The sequence below is a fragment of the Phycodurus eques genome, chromosome 9 (genome assembly GCF_024500275.1).
Source record: "Phycodurus eques isolate BA_2022a chromosome 9, UOR_Pequ_1.1, whole genome shotgun sequence".
In the NCBI taxonomy this organism is placed as follows: Eukaryota; Metazoa; Chordata; class Actinopteri; order Syngnathiformes; family Syngnathidae; genus Phycodurus; species Phycodurus eques.
Window position 1 is genome coordinate 1339834 of NC_084533.1, and position 21887 is coordinate 1361720.

General features: G+C 41.4%; 1 protein-coding gene across 1 annotated transcript in view; it reads right to left on the reverse strand.

Annotated features, from left to right (window-relative positions):
• pigg (phosphatidylinositol glycan anchor biosynthesis class G (EMM blood group)) overlaps positions 1–21887 on the reverse strand; it is a 47592-nt gene that overhangs the window by 22029 nt on the left and 3676 nt on the right. The window contains exons 4-9 of the mRNA XM_061686671.1: positions 20767–20955; positions 16592–16730; positions 14420–14632; positions 7263–7480; positions 4840–5124; positions 484–872 (exon numbers count right to left, since the gene is read on the reverse strand). Of these exons, the coding sequence (XP_061542655.1) occupies positions 484–872; positions 4840–5124; positions 7263–7480; positions 14420–14632; positions 16592–16730; positions 20767–20955 (1433 nt within the window). The remainder of the gene's footprint in view (positions 1–483; positions 873–4839; positions 5125–7262; positions 7481–14419; positions 14633–16591; positions 16731–20766; positions 20956–21887) is intronic.

Consider the following 21887-nt stretch of genomic DNA (forward strand, 5'->3'; position numbering starts at 1 on the left):
CCACTAGTGACTATATTTCTGCAAACTTGAATGACTGATGTCGAATCTGTTGTCAACTGAACCAGATGACACAAATGCCACATTGAAAATAGGAGTGTTCTCAACAATCACATAACATTTGGAACATTCGTTACAGGTGTTAAAGAGGATGAGCATGGGACAATGCAAAGCGGGAAAATGGTCTCGTTATCTTAAATCCAATTATTAATATTTTTATTCCACTGGTTTTGAACCACCAAATAATCCCAAAATGGGAAATTAACACTCAGAGGCGGTCCAGCTCCCCTTTTGGTCCCAAAGGTGAGGGGAAAGGAAGGTGGGAGAGGGTAAACCACCGCCTTCTGGCTCGCTTCATGGTGCCCCCCTCTTATATATAAAATAGCTTGATTTATAACGCTGTAATTTAAATTTACGATAAACCGGAAGCTCATTCTTTTCTCCTAAATTAATTACATTTTTATTGAACCCATTTACGCTACACACCTGTTAAGCCAATGGCCCAGATCAGGGAGATGAGCCCACTGCATGCCTGTCTGGTTGAGGTAGCGCAGCAGTCGACAGCAGAGCAGAACAAAGGGGGGTGTGGCTAAAGCTAACCACTTCTCAGGGTACATCTCTTCCTTATGGTAGTCTTTATAAGGAAGGACATGCTCTTCTTCACCTCCGGGGCCGCTCTTCTCTCTGAAGTACTTGCAACACACATCCTGGAAGACTACGAGGCAGAGGGTGTTGAGCAGGAAGTACCAGGTTTGATGCTCCTCCTCGATGAAGCTGCTGGATGCCAAACTGAGGGTGTGACCAGCTGTGCCCACCAGCAGCAAAAGATCCAACTCTGACAGTGACCATTCGCTGCTACTGCTTTTCAATGGTGACTGTGGAAAGGAAGAAACGCTTAACCTTTAAAGCAGTAGTTGAAAATGAATGTCATAGGGGTGGGGTTTTTTTGTACTTGGACTCACACAGAGACAGACAACCATGTCACACTTACAATCACACCCACAGTTGATTTAGATGAGATTTTGACTGCCTGGAGACCTCCACACTCAAAGATCCAAGCCTGAATTTGGGCCCTTGACCGTACTCTGCTACCGTTTTTACTTTAATGACAACTTTGTGTGACAGTTAAACCAAATGATCAAGTCCAACTATCAGTCTCAGAGAAGCGCAAAGAATTGATTCAATCTGCTCCACTGTAAATTTCTTTTCACTGGATTTTCATGATACGTTTTGCTGTATCAGTATCTTGCAAGTTCATAGAAGAGAAATGAGAAGTAACCTTTAAAAGATATATGATAATGAGCAGACGGATGCAACAATGAAAGATTTATTAGACCAACTGAAAGGAACCAAAAGTTTTACCCTTCAAAGTAACTATCCCCAGTACCATTCTACAGATGACTGTTAGTTGAATTTGATGAAGTAACTAAGCAATTAACTAAAACTCGACAAACCCTGCCAAAACAGGACTCGACACCATAAGTGACAAATAAGGCCAAGTTAGATGTAGCGTATATTTGATAGCATGTGGGTTTTTGTTTATTTTCATCCAAGCAACTACTTTTCTCTCTTCTAAGTTCATGTCTGCATCATAATGGACAAACTATATATATATATATATATATATATATATATATATATATATATATATATATATATATATATATATATATATATATCACGATTAATGGTTTCAATTTGTCCAATCTCAATTATTATCACAATTTGTTTTCTGGTTTTAAAGCATCCATCCATTTTCTGAGCCGCTTATCCTCACAAGGGTCGCGCGAGTGCTGGAGTCTATCCCAGCTATTATCGGGCAGGAGGCGGGGTACACCCTGAACTGGCTGCCAGCCAATCCCAGGGCACATACAAACAAGCAAACCATCCGGACTCACATTCACACCTACGGGCGATCGAGAGTCGCCAATTAACCTGCCATGCATGTTTTTGGGATGTGGGAGGAAACCGGAGTGCCCGGAGAAAACCCACGCAGGCACGGATTGAACCCCGGTCCTCAGAACCGTGAGGCCGACGCTCTAACCAGTCACCCACCGTGCCGCCGGTTTTAAAGCATCTGTACTGACGACTCAAGAAGCTAGAGACGAGTTCAATATTTGATTAACGCCTTTTGTTCACAACATTCCCAATATTTAAAACAGTAACCCCAACATATTGTTGGCATGCTACACAAATAAAATGTAGAAAAAAATAAAAGAAAAACTTTCACTCAACAGTGCAACGAATAGAACAAATAGCAACCTATAACGACAGTGCACAAGCTTGAAGTCCTGAGTATTTTTGGAGGTAAACGATACTGCCTACTCAGGGATAAACATTATCACTCTCCACTTTTGATGCTACATACTATGTTAACATGATTGCTACTTTCAAATGTGCATCATCTTTAATAACAATACAGATGAACTAGTTTTGTCATTTTACAAACCACATGAATAATGATGACACGACTGACTGGTTGCTTTGGTCTGGTGGCCCAACCACTAGCAGTGGCTAACTGCTAATGCTACTTGTGCTGGCACAGGCTGTACTGACTGCGCTCACATTTGTATGCTTTCCACAGAATCACTTGGGTCGTGGTATTTCTTCAAGTGAGGCGTACCTTGCACATCGGCGAGTTAATAGCAATGTTCCATGTCGCTTTGGAGACACCGCCACACACTGGACGGAAAATTGCCATTCCCAAAAAGATGGGACAGGGGCAACAAAAGACAGGGCCTAACAAAAGAGCCCAGAACAACCTCCAAAGAAATACAAGGTACTTCAGTGTCAGATCGCACCATCCATTGTTGTTTGAGCCAAAGTGGACTTCAGGAGAGACGGCCAAGGGGGACACTACTGTGGAAAGTAAATGATAAAAAACGAAAAATAATCATAAAAAAGCGAGACTGGAATTTGTGGTGGCAAAGCTCCTGGGAGAATATCTTATTGACAGACGAGACAAAACTGAACTTTTTGGTAACACTCATCAGCTCTATTTTTAAAAATGAAACATACCAAGAAAACCACTGTCCCTACGGTCAACCATGGAGGAGGCTCTGTTATGTTCTGAGGCTGCTTTGCGGCATCTGGCACATGGTGTATTGAATCTGTGCAGGGTACAATGAAATCTCAAGACTATCAAGGTATTCGAGAGAGAAATGTGCTGCCCAGAATCAGAAAGCTTAGTCTCACTCGCAGGTAATCGATCTTGCAGGACTAAAATGACCCGAAACACACAGCAAAAAACACCCAAGAACGGCGAAGAGCAAAACATTGAGCTATTCTGATGTAGCCTTCGATGAGCCCTGATCTAAATCCTATTGAACATTTGTGGAAGGAGCTAAAACATGCCGTCTAGAGAAAGCCAACCTGAGACAACTGGAGCAGTCTGCTCATGAAGAGTGGGCCAAAAAACCTGCTAAATGGTGCAGAAGTGTCATTGAAATTTACAAAAATTGTTTGATTGGCTCAAAAGGTTGTGCAAAAAAATATTGAGGGTTCCATCATTTTTGTGCAGGCCTGTTTCATGAGTTTGTGTTATTAAGATAATTATGTTGAACCACAGTCACTGATGGTGTAGTGGTACACTCGCCTGACTTTGGTGCGGGTTCAGTTCCCACTCAGTGACGGTGTGAAAGTGAGTGCGAATGGTTGTCCGTGTCTATATGTGCCCTGCGACTGACTGACCAGTTCAGGGTGTAGTCTGTCTTTCGCCCGAACTCAGTGTGTGTATAAATGAGAGTTAAAACTGTACCACGCAAGGCGAAAGCCATATATCAACAACATCCTGAGACACTTCTGGCTTTTCTGGGCCCAAGCTCATCTAAGATGGACTGACGCAAATTGGAAAAGTGTTCTGTGGTCTGACGAGTCCTCATTTCAAATTGCTCCTAGAAATCATGGACGTCGTGTCCTCTGGGCGAAAGAGGAAAAGGACAATCTGGATTTTTCTCAGCGCAAAGTTCAAAAGCCAGCATCTGTGATGGTACGGGGATGTGTTAGTGCCCATGACATAGGTAAACTTGCACATCTGTGAAGGCACCAATAATGCTGAAGGTACATGCAGGCTTTGGAGAAACATATTCTGTTCAGGGATGTCTCTGCTTATGTCAGCAAGACAATGCCAAGCCACATTGGTATTGGTAGTAAAAGTATTGGTCGTAAAAGAGCGAGTACTAGACTGGCTTGCCAACAGTCCAGACCTGCCTCCCTCCCCCTGACTGTTGAGCAACTGAAGTTGTACATCCAGCAAGAATGGGAAAGAATTCCACCAATATACTGTAGCTTAAACAATGAATGTCCTCAGTTCGCAAACACTTACTGAGTGTTGTTAAAAGTAAAGGAGACAAATTCCTTGTGTGTTTTTTGGACATACTTGGCAAATAAAGATAATTCTGATCCTGATTCTGATGGTGGTAAGACAATGGACGCATGCCCCTGTCCCAGCTTTTTTGGAATGTGTGTTGGAGGCAACACATTATTAATTATCTTATTTGTATTGTATGCAATTGAATATACCTGTAGGTTGAAAGGGAATAGCAAATTATTGTATGCTGTTTTTATTTACGTTTTACAAAACGTCCCAACTTCACTGGAATTGGGGTTAGTAGCATAGTTCCACTATAACCATAATGATAGAACTAGCAAGTGAAGAATTTAGGTAAGTGACAAATATATACAGTATTAAACTGGATTGTGTTAGCTTCCAAGATCAAGTGAAAACACACTTTCTATTCTTGTCCATTTAATATTCTTATGGTTTCTTGGAGTTTAACCATTTGTTCGGTTTAAAAGTAATTTCCAGTGTTACAAACGGAAACACTTAAGTGCACAACTTACCTTCCCATATAACTTCAGTCCCAAGGGAAGTCGTCTTGCCATCATATAGAGCATCAAACAAGACATGGCTGAAGAGAAGGCGATAGCAGCAAACACAAGACCCCAGGAAAGGCTGCAGAAGTAGCAGGAGCTCTCAGTAGATGTGCACACTAGCACATGCACAGACGCAAGCAGCAGGCACAAGAGGTAAAAAGGCAACGAGAGCAGGGCCGAGATGACTGGGAGGTCCACGGATGCTGACCCGCTCAGGGCTTCAGGCATGGCCAACAATAAGACCAACAGCAGCTTGGAGAGAATGGAGTAAAAGGCTTATATTAGTACAACAGAATGGTGGACAGGTTACAGCAATTGCGTCTCAATGTCTTATGTATAAAGTCGTGTTTGTTGAGCGATTGTCTGATTCTGATGTGTGAATGAACATTCAATGAATACGTTATCATAGATCATTTTACATTTGAGTCTATGTGAGTCCCAGGACGCACATGTCAGGGAACCAATGAGTCCCATCCCTGGAACAATGAGTCCCTGCAGCTTATCATCACCGAATACTAGACTTTACACCGATCTGATCGGTATCGTCGATAATTGGCTTTAATGTCACAATGCGACGACCCGATCAATGACCGCAAAAGACATTTACTCCACGTCGCGTACAGAATATTCAAATCCAAAAGCTAGTTCATTTTTAGCCTTGTCGCAGTACTGTAAATATCTGACCAACAATAAAGTTATTAAAAAAAAAAAAAAAAAAAAAAAAAACATCGTGGCGGTGTGGGAATGACCACGGACACATAATCCCGGATCAGACTACAAGACAAATTTGGTCTTTCACAATTGCACAATGTTAGACTGCTGCGATGATCGGTTTTTTTAAACTCGCTGATCAGCCCCAAAAATCCTGATCGTGTAAAGCCGACTGAATACTGATACAGTAATCCTACATCGCGGTTCTTGCTTCACGGTTTCGCTATATTGCAGATTTTTATTTCTGTTCCGGTTCCTCATTAATCTTTAATATCGGATACTGTTTGTACAATATTTTTGTTATCCATTGCTCTTAGGTGTTTAGGCCTTCCACAATAGCAAATTTGTTTAAAATATATTTTCCCAAGAACTTTCAACTGAAACAATAGTATCGTTGATGGTTTATTTTTTTTAAACCACTGATATAATGACATTAGAGCACAATAAAGATTTGTCCACATTTTACAAATTCTACCCTGTACGACGGTGTAATAATGTTGTCTCATTTACTAAATAAAAGTAGGGCTGCATTTCACAATAAGCGCAAGTGAATAAGAGAAAGTTATGTGTTCAAATAAAGTGGTGAACTTAAGAAAAGTAAAGTTTGAGTTTCCACTTATCCGTTTGGCATCTTGACACAACAGTGAAGTCTCGACCAATTTTACATAGTTGAATTTAACAAATCGTAACTGAAACGTTTTAGAGGTTATGTTCGTTCAAAACCTTTGTTTTGGTTCATAACGGCGTTTCACATTTTATATCGACTTTTAATAAGAGCTCCCAGTGGGAACTTCCCACTTAACAGCTAGCATTTTAGCCTTTTGTGACATATTAATACATTAGACACATGGCTGTGCATTTCTGAGTTCAGACCAGCTGACTAGGACGAAGACAAATATTCTTTGCACTGTCTGGGTACATGATGATGATTGCGCGATGTTAACTTCACCTTCGTCTCTTGGGTCCCGAGACGCGGCGTCATACTCGGCGAAGAGAAAGGTCGGTGTTACAACGAACGGGCGCTAGGCTTGCATTTCACGATGAAAAGCTACCACACTTTCGCCATTTGTCCTTTTTCTCGCTCTCTTCTCAATTCGGTGTCACGTTTTGTAACCCCCCTATCTTGGCGCTTTTCAATTGAACGCTTTACTTCTGCGTCCACGCAATCGGTGACAGAAGCGCGCTGTGTCATATACGCCACTGCCGCCTTCGCGGTAAACCTGATTGGCACTCTTGCTAATCAATGTGTTTTTTTGAATGCGCAAAATGTGAAATTTGACCCGGAAACTGCGATGCGAGACCGCTTAATTCGAGCCTTGCACACATAGGTAGGTAAGCACGTAGGTAAGCAATGTTGTGTGTCAGTGGACGCACATTAAGCAACCTTTTTACGTCCATCGTCATTTGTGTGCGTCTGGGACGCAGGACGCACATCAAATGAGATGCCTGCATTATTAGACCAAAACTACCGATGTGTTTCATATTTATTGGCAGTTACCCTCATGTGATATAGGGGAAAATATCTTCAAATAAATTGAAACTGATCATCCAGTTTCAAATGATGGCATTGTCTTCTCATCACTTGCCAAAGTTCGACAGCGGTTTCAATCTAACAATGACAATCGCTGACATGATGCGACTTGGAAGAAATGGTAAGAAAGAAAATCCTTGGTCCTTACCTGAAATACAAAGACCATTCCAGCAATCATGGAGTAAACGTCGTACTTGCCCAGCTGTTTGCTGAGGGCTGAGCTCATGGTGGACAGGGCCTCAAAGTACTGTTTCAGGACCTTCTTGCCCATGTTGGTCAAGACCTCTGACATGTTTCCCTCCAGGTAGCGCTTCATCCAGCTTCCATGTGCCTTCTCTGCCACACGGTATTGCTCAAATCCTGCCTCTGGATTCGAAAAAAAGGCAGTATATTTTATACTACGGATTGGACCTGTGCTTTACAAATTTACAATACCTATGATGATGTCTATGATTTCGGAGTTCTGCTTCTTACGTAGCCTCCTCGCTAACTTGAGAAGGTTTTAAAGAGGCTTTCAGCAGATATCCGTGTTTTGTTTTTAAATATATTAAATGTGTTTGAAGTGGGCGGCACGGTGGACGCCTGGTTTGAGCGTTTGCCTCACAGTTCTGAGGACTGGGGTTCAATCCCCGGCCACGCCTGTGGAGTTTGCATGGTCTCCCCGTGCCTGCGTGGGTTTTCTCCGGGCACTCTGGTTTCCTCCCACATCCCAAAAACAAGCGTGAATTGGGGACTCTAAATTGCCCGTAGGTGTGACTGTGAGTGCGAATGGTTGTTTGTTTGTTTGTATGTGCCCTGCGATTGGCTGGCAACCAGTTCAGGGTGTACCCCGCCTCCACAGCTGGGATAGGCTCCAGCTTATCCCTTGTGAGGATAAGCGGCTCAGAAAATTGATGGACGGATGTTTGAAGTGCTGAAAATGTATGCAAAGACATAATATAGTACTGTAGCTTAAGCATCTTTTTCACCGTTTGAATGTTCCTGATTTAGTGGGCAGGGCTAAAACACAGCCCTGTCACAGGGCTGGACGAATACTTTCTAGCGAGGTGTTCCCTCCCCCACTATAAAAGTACAAAGTGACCTCATTTCGTTTGGCTATGCTGCTCAGTTGTTAGTTGCCTGTGCTTAGCTTCTATAACAAGGCCCATTTACCCCTCCAGCGTGCAGTTCGCTGGATGCCTCAATTTACAGAACAGCTCAGTGACATTTTTTAAGCTCCCAAAAACATTTGGAAATAAAATAAGCGATGAGATAAAATAAGACTCACGCAGAAGTACGAGTACTTTGTTACATCTTACCTCGAGCAAAGACAACATTGTTTTAACTTGTTTTGAAGATCGACATTTGTGCTTTTACAATGTCATTTGTGTTGAACAGTTGTATCGCCTTCAAATTGCAATTAATGGGGCACCAAATTATACATTCTTTAGCATTCTATGATGCATTTACATGCAAACAAACGAAATGATGCCATGAAAGAATTTTATTTCTCAATAATGCTTTTGTAGCACATTCAAGGACACAGCAGTGCAATAACTTGATTTTGAATACATTAATGAATATACACGCGCTTCTAAAAATATTTAGCAGTACAACATACTGTATCTCAGCAGCAACGCTGGTGATAAATGGTGGATGGGGATTTGCCAGAAGGGTTGCTCGAAATATTAGAACCTTAAACAACAGGCAGGAATAATACAATGTCGATGGCTGTGGCGAATGTTTCATCAGTCTCAAAGTACACCAAATAGATAATGGCCTTTCAAAGATGCATGAGGTTGGAGGCACAAGAAAAACACAGTAAGATGACACAAATTATTCAACCCCAATTCCAATGAAGTTGGGACGTACACGAATACAACGATTTGGAAATCATGTTCAACCTATATTTAATTGAATACACTACAAAGACAAGATATTTCACGTTCAAAGTGATAAACTTTATTGTTTTTTTGCAAAAAATCTATTTAGAATTTTATGGCTGCAACATGCTCCAAAAAGGCTGGAACAGGTGGCAAAAAAAGACATGTTAAAGTTGAGGAATGCTCATCAAACACCTGTTTGGAACATCCCACAGGTGAACAGGCTCATTGGGAACAGGTGGGGGCCACGATTGGGTCGAAAAGGAGCTTCCCTGAATTGCTCAGTCATTCACAAGCAAAGATGGGGCGAGGTTCACCTCTTTGTGAACAAGTGCGTGAGAAAATAGTCCAACAGTTTAAGGACAATGTTCCTCAACGTACAATTGCAAGGAATTTAGGGATTTCATCATCTACGGTCCATTATATCAGCAAAAGGCTCAGAGAATCTGGAGAAATCACTGCATGTAAGCGGCGAGGCCGAAAGCCAACATTGAATGCCCCCGTGACCTTCGATCCCTCAGGCGGCGCTGTATCAAAAACCGACATCAATGTGTAAAGGATATCACCACGTGGGCTCAGGAACACTTCAGAAAACCAATGTCAGTTCGGCGCTTCATCCGTAAGTGCAACTTGATTTTCTACGATGCAAAGCAAAAGCCATTTATCAACAACACCCGGAAACGCCGCCGCCTTCTCTGGGCCCGAGCTCATCGAACATGGACTGATGCAAAGTGGAAAAGTGTTCTGTGGTCCGCCGAGTCGACATTTCAAATTGTTTTCGGAAAGTGTGGACGTCGTGTCCAAAGAGGAGAAGAACCATCCGGACTGTTATGGACGCAAAGTTCAAAACCCAGAATCTGTGATGGTATGGGGCTGTGTTAGGGCCAATGGCATGGGTAACTTATACATCTGTCAAGGCACCATTAATGCTGAAAGGTACATACAGGTTTTGGAGAAACATATGCTGCCATCCAATCAACGTCTTTTTCATGGACACCCCTGCTTATTTCAGCAAGACAATGCCAAACCATATTCTGCACGTGTTAGTAAAAGAGTACAGGTACTAGACTGGCCTGCGTGCAGTCCAGACCGGTCTCTCATTGAAAATGTGTGGCGCATTATGAAGCGTAAAATACGACAACTGAGACCCTGGACTGTTGAACGCCTGAAGCTGTACATTAAGCAAGAATGGGAAATAATTCCCCCTACAAAGCTTCAACAATTAGTGTCCTCAGTTCCCAAACATCTATTGAACGTTGTTAAAAGAAAAGGTGATGTAACACCCTTGGTAAATATGACCCTGTCCCAGCTTTTTACTATTTGGGGGTGCTGGAGAGGTAAAGGTCAATTTTAAAAATACCTCTTTACAGATTGTATTCTTTTGGTTTCACTGGGAAAAACAAATACATTCTGACACAATATCTGCAAAACATACAACCATGCAACCATGAACCACTCAGCTTCATAGGCTCACAGGTAACTGAAGCTTATCCTAGCACCAATCAATTGCACAGCACATATAGAAAAACACACATTTACACTCACCTATGGGCAATACCTAAGCATTTAGGCTTGTGTCGGGAAGCCAGAGTCTCCTGACTGTGAAGCAGACATGTTAACCACTACACAACAGTACTGCCCGGCAAAATATCATTCTCAGAAATGTTCCTTTACTTGTCTGAAGTTGTTTTTCAGATCAGTCTGTCAATGCTGACCCTAACCAGCTCCTTAATAAACATCTCAGGTGTATTTCCTAACAGTGACAACTCAAGATTCAATGTTATCTGTGTGGGAAAGGAAAAATAAATAAATAAACCAACACATCCAGAAGTAGCTTTGCTGAAATAATTTCCCTCATCTCATCACCATGGAAACCCTAGACTAAACTAGAGAATAACAAAATTCAGTCTGTCTCTCTGCCTGTCCGTCTACGAGGGAGAACGTGCAAACTCCAACCAGAAAGGACAAGCCAGAGACTGTTTCACCTCTATTTCCATATTCTGGTCATAGCCATTAAATTTGGTTCTGAGCTTGGGCATTATTTATCATCATTATATTACTTTACCTACGGCAACTATTATATCACTGCATCTGTGAGAGTGAAGAATGGCAACAGAGACAGACTGAGTGAGACAGAGACAGTCAAGAGGCGTAGGAAAGCGGCTAAAGGTGGTTTCAATGAGGAAAAAAAATACAAAAGATTAAATATTTAAGGAAATCTTTGTTGCTGCAAAACCGAGATGGACTTATCACATTCACTGGAGAGTTTAATTCTCTGTTTCGATCAGGCGTGTGATAATGTCTGCATAACAAGTTGATTGATGTATTTGTCCTCAGAGAACACCATGTTAACTTATGTTTGTGCTGTCCTACTCCAGTTCCCCTTTTAGGGACATTCATGGGGGTAGAATACAAACATTTACCGCTGTAACATCTGAATAGGTAATGTACTATTGAATTGTTTAACTTCTTTCAAAGGCCGTATTCTTAGCTCGTAAAGTGGTCTGTATGAATTAATGTACATTGGGCTTGCTTTGCCACACAGTGAAATTCACAGCATAATAAAACTAGACCACAGATAATTTCCAACACCATGGTGATCTCGTATGTCATAGTTTGGCCAATCACTAGATTAGATGATGTGCAGGCAACACTCTCAGTGGCATGGAAATAAGCAATTGCTCCGATTGGATGCCAGTATCGCAAAATCAAACATGCATCGTAATTGGTTGCTATGGTGATGAAATATTTTCAAATATAATCTATATATATTATGTTCAGGGTCATTTGAATGAATACTTTTTAATAATTCCGTTGATAATTAATATTGATGAAACCCCTAAATTCCTTGCAATTGTACGTTGAGGAACATTGTCCTTCAACTGTTGGACTATTTTCTCACGCACTTGTTCACAAAGAGGTGAACTTCGCCCCATCTTTGCTTGTGAATGACTGAGCAATTCAATTCAAAATTGTTGAAATTTTTACAGATTTATGAAATAAGAAAAACTGAAATATCACACAGCCATATCACACATATATTTAACTCTGGTGCTGTCCATTTCTTCTGATGATCCTGGAGATGGTTCTAGACCTCCATTGGAGTCCAGCTGTGTTAATTATACTGATTGGACTTGATTAGGAAAGCCACACCCCTGTCTATATAAGACCTTAACAGCTCACAGTGCATGTCAGAGGAAATGAGAATCATGAGGTCAAAGGAACTGCCTGACGAACTCAGAGACAGAATTGTGTCAAGGCACAGCAAAAATGCTGCTGCACTTAAGGTTCATAAGAGCACAGTGGCCTCCATAATCCTTAAATTGAAGACATTTGGGACGACCAGAGCCCTTCCTAGAGCTGGCCGTCCGGCCAAACCGAGCAGTCAGGGGAGAAAACCCTTGGTGAGAGGTAAAGAAGAGCCCACAGATCACTGTGGCTGAGCTCCAGAGGCTCAGTCGGGAGATGGGAGAAAGTTCTAGAAAGTCAACCATCACGACAGCCCTCCACCAGTTGGGGCTTTATGGCAGAGTGGCCCGACGGAAGCCTCTGCTCAGTGCAAGACGCGTGAAAGTCTGCATGGAATTTGCTTAAAAAAAAAAAAAAAATTATAATAATAATAATCTGAATGACTCCAACATGGTGAGAAATACGACTCTCTGGTCTGATGAGACCAAGATGGAACTTTTTGGCCTTAATTCTCAGTGGTATGTGTGGAGAAAACCAGGCACTGCTCATCAACTGTCCAATACTGTCCCAACAATGAAGCATGGTGGTGGGAGCATCGTGCTGTGGGGGACGACTAGTTGCAATCGAAGGAAAGATGACTGCGAACAGGTACAGGGATATCCTGGACGAAAACCTTCTCCAGAGTGCTCAGGACCTCAGACTGGGCCGAAGGTTCACCTTCCAACAAGACAATGACCCTAACTATGCACACAGCTAAAATAACGAAGGAGTGGCTTCAGAACAACTCAGTGACGTTCTTGAATGGCCCAGCCAGAGCTCTGACTAAAACCCAATTGAGCATCTCCGTAGACAGCTGAAAATGGCTGTCCACCAATGTTCGTCATCCAACCTGACAGAACTGGAGAAGATCTGCAAAGAGGAATGGCAGAGGATCCCCTAATCCAGGTGTGAAAAAAACTTTTTCCCAAAAAGGCTGTATTAGGTCAAAAGGGTGCTTCTACTAATTACTGAGCAAAGGGTATGAGTACTTATGGCTGTGTGATATTTCAGTTTTTCTTTCTTAATAAATCAAACATTTCAACAATTCCCGGTTTTTTCTGTCAATATGGGGAGCTGTGCGTAAATTGAGAAAAAAAATGAACAAATGATTTGCGCAAATGGCTGCAATATAAGGGAGTGAAAAATGCAAGGGAGTCTGAATACTTTCTGCACCAACTGTATATGGCTAACACCCCCCCACCCCCACACACACCATTTTCTTTTCTCCTATTCGTGGATCGCATTCCAAAACCCTCGAGTATAAAATCCATACCTTTTTCCTTGTTGATCCAGGTTTCGGATATTAGAATGATATTGAAAGGCTGTGTGAATTGATTTAAATAGTATACAGGCTTCTACTTTTGAAATGTATTATTGATATTTTGTTTTCAGTCTTGAAAGTGCTGTTAAACTAATCATCTGTGCAATAATGGCATCCGTAGGCGATCAATAAATGATTCAGAAGATTCAATAAAATGTTTCCTGGATCAATATTATTTTCAATATGTAATTTATGTCCAGTATATTTAAAAGGTATTTAGCGCCAGCTTATCCCGTTCAATGATTCTTGTTGAGCATTTTGTTTCCAGGTGTGTAGATGTGTCCAGAGTCAGGTAGAGAGTCAGTGTTTTACAGACTAGTTATTTTGATGTGTTGGTATGTAAAACACTGACTCTCTACCTGAATCTGGAAATATCTACCTGAACGTCAACGCCAAAACAATTTTAAGTCGTTCAACCCCGACTGCGACCTGCAGAGCACACGTGAGCCCTGGCAAAAAAAGCATGCATTCTATTTTGCCTCGTGGCGGCAACACCGAGGCGCTAAGTTACAGTACACTTGTCACTACAGTGCTGACCTACGATTACGGCACAGCCGGACTCCAGCCATCACTTGAAAGTGGATCTGGATCTTTGCCCAGCCTAGTCCGAATCAATGGGCGGAGAAACTCTGTGGGGCCGCGTATTATGTAAATTAGTTACATAACAACCGCGAGAGGGTGCCGAACGGCTCACTCACAGACACATTTTCAGAAATTGATTGACTTGGTTGTTTAATTTCACAATTGATAGGTGGATAGGCACTCCAGAGACCCCAACAATTTGTATACAGTAAAGGTTCCAGAATATGTCCCGTTTAAAATAAGGTCAAGTTAAAGATTAAAGCAAATATTTGTGTTGCTCATTCTAATTAAGCCAGTGGATTTGTAATTTACCTCTCTCATAGTCCGGAATGCTGTCTTTGAGCAGGGATTTTAGCTGGTGGCCATTGAGATGCAGAAAGCGCAGCTGGTCTCGAAGTGAGGTTTCTTCAAATACACTCTGAATGACACGGCCCACACTGTTTTGAGATATGGGCAGGCCCAGAGACAGGGCCAGTGTTGGAGTCAGGTCAACCTGCTCAACTTCGTCAGGCTTCTCCATCCCCACTGAAATGAAAGGCAGAAAAATGTACAAACATATGCTAATAATTTAGAATCATACATAAAAATTTTACTACAATGTTTTTTTTTTTTAAATGAAGTACTGTAATTTCTCGTGTATAATGCACACCCATGTATAATACGCACCCACAAAGTGGACCACAAACTTCTGGAAAACATTTTTACAATGCATGATTTTGCTTCTCCCCGTATGATCAAAACATGAAATATCTGTATTTTGTGAGGTGTTTTTTTTTAAAGAAATATTCTGAAGTTAAGCACTTTATTTGAAGACGTAATACTTTCTTTTTATTTACTTGCTCTTATTTTGAAATTCACAGCCCTACTTTTATTTAGTAAATGAGAAAACTCACAGTTGTGCTCATATGTTTGATTACCCAGGCAGAATTTGTAAGATTGATACAATTCTTTAAAGAAAACATGAAGGACCAGGCGAAACACATTTAATTTTATTTTAAAGGGATTCAAATTAAACTGTCAAGAATTTGAGAAAAGCAATATTAGTAAACAAACCATAAATTGATGATGGTTATTGTTAAGTCATCAGTTACACACACAAAAATAAAACATTTCACAAATTCTGCCTGGAAATTTAAACTTATAAGTACAACTGTACAAATATACAGGCATATGTACCCTGTCACGTTGGAATGAAAAGTAGAGGCTACTTCTTTTTCATAAACTCTAGGTGGCGTTGGCATACTAGAATGAAAGTGTACACCTTTTTCATAACCTCTAGATGGCGATGGTATATTGGAATGAAAGTCTACAGCCTTTCCGTAACCACTAGATGGCGGGATACATTTATAAAATGTTTTGTTTTTTGTTTTTTTCATTTTCCCCGATACCCCTATGTATAATGTGCACTGTTGACAATTTTTGGGGGGTGAAATGGGCATTATCCACGAGAAATTACTGTAATTTTCCTGCATCAGCCTTTATCCTCAAATGACTGTATGTTGTGCTACTGTACTTGTGTTTTCTAATCAGAGACTGATGCTATAAAGGGCAGACATTTTCGATTGATTTGTTTCTGGGAATGTGTTCAACCTTTGTTCACCCTCAAAATATCCATTTTCCACTAATGACAAAACTTGCTCTGCAACACAATTCGCCTTTCAAAGCCGAAGTCTGTTTTTTTTCAAAACTATCACTGTTTGCAGACATTTTAATGTTTACACAGAGACAACAACAATTCCCCGTGTGTGTGCCATTGTGAGTCTTGCGCAAGCGAGCTACGATATTAAAACATTTGTTGGAATGGTAAGAAAATCACTGCAGCTCAATGTTTCTGATGTAAACATATGAGACAGTTGCAGGTTGCGACAAACAAAGCTCAAAGGCAAAGGGGGTATTTGTACATTTTCTAGCCGAAAAAGACTGGTTCGTGGCTAAAGTGACATCATAAATCATAAATATTTACAGTGCTAAGATTTCTACCCACCCCCCGCTTAGTTTTATATTGTTTTACCCCAAGCAAAGACGTTAAAATTGCAAGACCACGAGGCTGTCTTTGCATTTATTTTTACCTAATTTACAGTATTTACTTTGAACTGGTAAGCCTACATGGAGAGAAGTACAAGAGAAGTAAAAGGTCGACGTGAGTTCATATGCACACACTGCCTCTCTTAAGTAACACTATGACTCAAGCTGGACAGAATGTTTTAAAGTATTGCTTTATCTACAATGCAGAAGGTTATAAGGATATGATAAGGAAACAGCCATTCATTGTGGTGCAGTTAGTATTAGTACCAAAAGTCCCTCCACCTTGACTTAAGGCCTGGGGCCAGGTGAAGAAAAACAAACCCAAAATGATGTAGATAGCTTTGGCTTAACTTTGCAGGCCTGGGATGTATCCACAACATATAAGTTTCTTTGGCCGCTAACTTGGGAGGGAAAACAGCCGACACCACTTTAAACAAAAACCAAGACAGATCGGTTTACCTTTCCTCTTGAAGGCAGGGCTTATGAGCACCAGGGGTGTATTGACTTCTGGTTCTGAGGAACCTCCGTGGCTACCTGTCTCTGACATCCCATGATCCGCACACAGAACCAGCAGATAGGGAAAAGATCCTTCTGCCTCCTACAATGACAAAAAACACCAAAACTTAAGAGACTACTTAAGGCCCCAAGATTAAAAAAAAAAAAAAAAAAAAAAAAAAAAAAAAAAAAACAGGACAAAACTGATGATTGTTCCCCTGAGAACAGCCTTGACTTAAAACAATTAAAAAAGCAACTGAAATCAAATCAACAAAACAGAAGCTTTTATGCAGTGAATATATAATATATATATTCTCTTTTTATTCTGAGGTATACCTACGTTAAATGCATTACAGATATTTGTACTGCAGCAAATGGTCAGATACATGGTCAGGGACTTTAACAACTGCAATTTCCGTATTTATTTTAACTGTTGTAGGATGAAGTTCAAAGCCCTCCACTACACCATCGAGAGAAACTGATCTCAATCGCCGTCCGTGGGTGCCGAACGGCGAGTATCCAGCAGTCCACTGTATATGTGTGACAGTGATTCCCAACCTTTTCAATGCTCCACACCCGTAGGAAATTACTAAGATCTTATCATGGCAAAAGGGGCTTAATTTACATGAAGTTTGAAACCAAAACATACATGTTTATCATGAGAGGTTAATCATCTGTGAAAGAAATAGATCCACAAATGAGGGCAGATGGAGGGGGGGGGGGGGGAAATACCAAATAAAACTGGAAACGGTAATATTAAGCGAGACGAAGTCATGGGGTCACTCTCGTTTGGCAGTGTCGACCTCTTTCCTTCTTGATAATCTAAAGGATACGGGTAAGAAGTGTAGTTTATTGGCTACCACGGAGGCGATGATTTGTGACTTACAATGCGTTACACACACAAACACAGTGTACTGGCCGGAATGCTGGCAAACATGGCGGCAAGTAACACACAAGCTCTTTTATAAATCGGGGCTGTTGGGCGGAATCCCAATCAAGTTGGTATTATCAGAAACGGAATCAGACTCATCTTTATTGGCCAAGCATGTTAAAACACACAAGGAATTTGTGTCTGGTAATTGGAGCCACTACTACGACAAGTAACAGCCACGACAACGGAACGTAAATGTAGGACAAAAAAAAAAAACCACAAGTAGCTTCAGAGAGTCATTGAGCAATGTCAGGGTACCAGTGATGTGGTAACGCGGATGCAATGACAATTGTGCCAATGACGCAGACCAGTCAAGTAATTTAAAAGTTATTTCAAGTGACTGGTCAGGCGATAGTCTGATAAAATGACAATGGTGCAAATAATGCAGAGATTCCTCAAGCGCAAGTGGCCAGTAGTATTCAACAACAGTTACAATAATGGAGTGGCAAAAATTACCCAGCATGTCACACTGGATTTGTAAGTCAACAATTTAAGAAGTTAATGGATAGGGAGAAGACGATATGAGAATCTCTGCCGGTTTTAGTGTGCATTGTTCGACAGCGCCCATAGGAGGGAAGGAGCTGGAAAAGGTGGTGACTAGCATGTGGAGGCTCCAAGAGATTTTCCCTGCACTTGTCTTAGTTCTTACAGCATGCAAGTCCTCAAGAGTGGATATGGGGGTACCGATAATCTTTTCAGTGGTGACAACTGTCCGTTGCAGTCGGATTTTGTCTCTCTTTGGAACAGCACCAAACCAGGCTGTGATGGATGAACACAGAACTGATTCGTTGACCGCTGTATAGAACTGCCTCAACAGCTCCTGTGGCAGGTTGTGCTTCCTCAGTAACTATGATAGTCAACATTAAGGTTCTAAAATTTTGGCCCAAGGGTAGCATATACAGGCTGAATAGGAGGGGTCCGAGAACTTACCCTTGAGGGACCCCATAGGTCATTGCCATTCTATGAGATTGAACACTACCAATGGTTACAAAATAACTCCTTTCCTCCAGGTAGGGCTTGAACCATTTAGGGACTGCTGCTCCATTTCATCCTACCCATGATTTGCTGATTTGAGCTGATATTTAACCTGATGGATTGTATTATTGCACTAAAATAACAAGCAAATTCATTCCATTTATCTGCTGTGAGGAGTTCTGGAGCTATCTGATTCGGGTGAGTGGTGAGCTTGTCAACCACAGCAAACAAACAGAGTGTGAGTATTGTTGAGGTTCTTACTGACGATTTCAGAGAAGTTTGTTGAGGTTCTTACTGACGATTTCAGAGAAGTGTTGCTGTCTAGCTAGCCCTGACTAACTGCGTTAAAATTACTAAGACTGTAGAGGTCGTAGTCATTTTGGAGTTTAGTTTTTCTCCACTTACGTTCTGCTTGCCTACACTTTGATTTAGAGCTCTTTGGCATCATTGTGCTCCTCCAAGGTGTTCTAGGTCACCTCAAGATCGTCTTAGTTTTAATAGGAGCGACGGCATTCATAATATTTGAGATATTCCAGGTGAAATTATCGAAAGGTTCATCAACTGGCTCAGCATTCACAGTTTGTGGCACAGCTGTGGTCTCCATAAACTTAGTGGCCGTACTCTCATTTATGGACCTTTTCTTAATGGACAGTGAGGTTCTCTGAACCTTTGGGAGAATCACAAAAATGGTCAGGAATAGCCATATCCTTCATGTCAACTGATAGAATTTCAACATCCTCAGGGATGACCAGGTTTAAGATGTGACGAGGTCTAAGATGTGACCTTGAGTGCGGGTTGGACTCTCTTAATATGTTGAGAGGTCAAATGTGTCCAGAGTTCTTGAGATTTTTTTCCCAGGTTATTGTCAACATGAATGTTAAAGTGTCCCATTATGACAAAATAGTTGGACTCAGTACAAATAACTGACAGCAGTTCCTAAAAATCCATACATTTTCCATTGTATCTTGGAGATCTATAGATTATTAAAACAATAACCTTTGGATCAAAGTGGAGAAAAATGTTGTTTGTAGCTGTTTTGCAGCCACGACCGCTCACATAGTCAGATTTGGAGAGAAGATTCTTCATGGGTGGAGGAGGGGCCCCCGCATCTTAGTGGACGTTTCAGACGAGGCGGGATGGGAGGAAGATCTTGGCGTGGTGTGCGTTGGAGTCCATCGTTGACAATAGTCTTCATCCTTTCCGTCACATCTAACAGAGCATTTAGGGTAGCTGATAGTGAGTATTGTTTTGGGCTTTGCTCCAATTGGGTGCGGAGGGGTGTAGGAGATTCCAAATGCTGCCCATCTCATTCCTCATTCGTTCCTCCAGTTGTTTGGGTGCACCGCTAGTCGTCGTATCTCTTGTTCCTCCGATTGTTTAGGTACAACTGGACACTTCTGTGCATTTTTGTCCTCTAGCCTCTTTAAAATATTAACAACTGTAAATTGGTGAATATTGCAAGAAAAATAACTGATTACGTGGGAACAGACCAATAGTATCAATCTGTGAAGTGACCAAGAACACGCACTAGAATAAGGAAATGTGCTTGTCTTCTGTCGGTGATGTCAGCAGGCTCACACAGAGGTTTTGACCTAAATGCGGGCGGGTGAAAATCTGGCTAAAAATCAAATATGTTATCAGAAAACAAGCCTAAAATTACCAACGAGTCTATTTTGTGGGCAATGTTTTCTGCAGACATCGTTCTTGAGTCCAGAATTATGCAATCAGTGCCAATGTTCACAGAATTAGATAGGTCCCTTATTGCAAACAAACAATGCAACATTGAGAACATCAAATAGCATGGATTGCTATTTTAAAATAAAAACACATTGCTACATTTTTGGTTGGGTTTTTGGGGCGGCTCGAACAAATTAATGGAATTTCCAATCATTCAAATGAGGAAAGACGATTTGAGGTCCGCGTGTTGGTTTACAAGCGTGGTCAGTGAACAAATGAAACTCTTATCCCAAGGCAAAACTCTATTGGCGGTATGGGCACTTACTTTTTTCAGGCACACTCCTGCACGTAAAAAGCCGCTCAAGTTGAAAAAACCAGTGCTCTGCCCATAGTCATCATAGTACCAAAGGACAGGCTTTGGACCAGCAGTATAAGGGGCAGGGTAAACAGTCGCTCGCTTGTATTATGAGCCGGGCCGGTCCCTCAACATGCTACACAGTTAAGCTTATCAAAACCTCTCGCTGAATGAATGAATGAGCAATATTGTCACGTTTACCTTTGAAATGAGGAAACCGTGGATTTTCTTCAGAATATCATCCATCTCCAACAGTTTGGGCGGAATCAGAGAACTGTGGGGTCCACTGATATGACCAATATGGTCAAGGCCAAGGTAGTGGAGGATCAGAATGTCCCAGTCATCTCTCTTGAGCGTGCTATCCAAGTGGCGGGTCACATTATTGTCAGCCTGCATTATACAAGATCAAAAGAATAAAAAAAATTACTGTCTGGAATATAATAATACATTTCTAAAGCTTCGGATTCCAGCAAACCATAGGGAGAGCCATTATCCTCACATGGAGAAAACATGGAACAGTGATGAACCTTCCCAGGGGTAGCCAACCTACAAAGATCACCCCGAGAGAACAGCAATGATTCATCCAGGAGGCCACAAAGGAAGTCAGGACAACTTCTAAAGAACTGCGGGCCTTTTGGGAGACTATTATATGGACTGACGAGATAAAGAGTTTTTTGAAAGGTGTGCGTCTTGTTAGATCTGGCGTAAACGTAGCACAGCATTTCAGGAAAAAAAAACAAAAAATACATCATATGAACAGTGAAACATGGTGGCGGTAGTGTAATGGTCTTGGGGTGCATTGCTTCTTCAGGACCCGGACAACTTGCTGTGATTGATGGAACCATGAATTCTGCTGTTCAACAGAAAATCCTGAATGAGAATGTTCAGCCATCAGATTTTGCCCTCAAGCTGAAGCGCACTTGGGTTCTGCAGCAGGATAACGATCCAAAACAACCCAGCAAGTCAACTTCTGAATGGCTTTAAAAAAAAAAAAAAAAAAAAAAAAAAACTCAATGAAGCCTTTGGAGTGGCCTAGTCAAAGTCCAGACTTGAATCAGATTGAAATGCAGTGGCCTTAAAACCTTAACCTTAAAAAGGCCATTCATGCGCTAAAATGCTGAATTTAAACAATTTTACAAGGAAGAGTGGGTCAAAATATCTCCAAAGAGATGTGAAAGACTCTTTGCCAGTTGTAGAAAATGCTTGATTTCGGTTGTTGCTGCTGAGAATGGCCCAACAAATTATTAGGTTTAAGGGCCCATTACTTTTTCCACACAGGGCCAGGTAACTTTTAATGGGTCTCCCCCCCCCCCCCCCTTAAT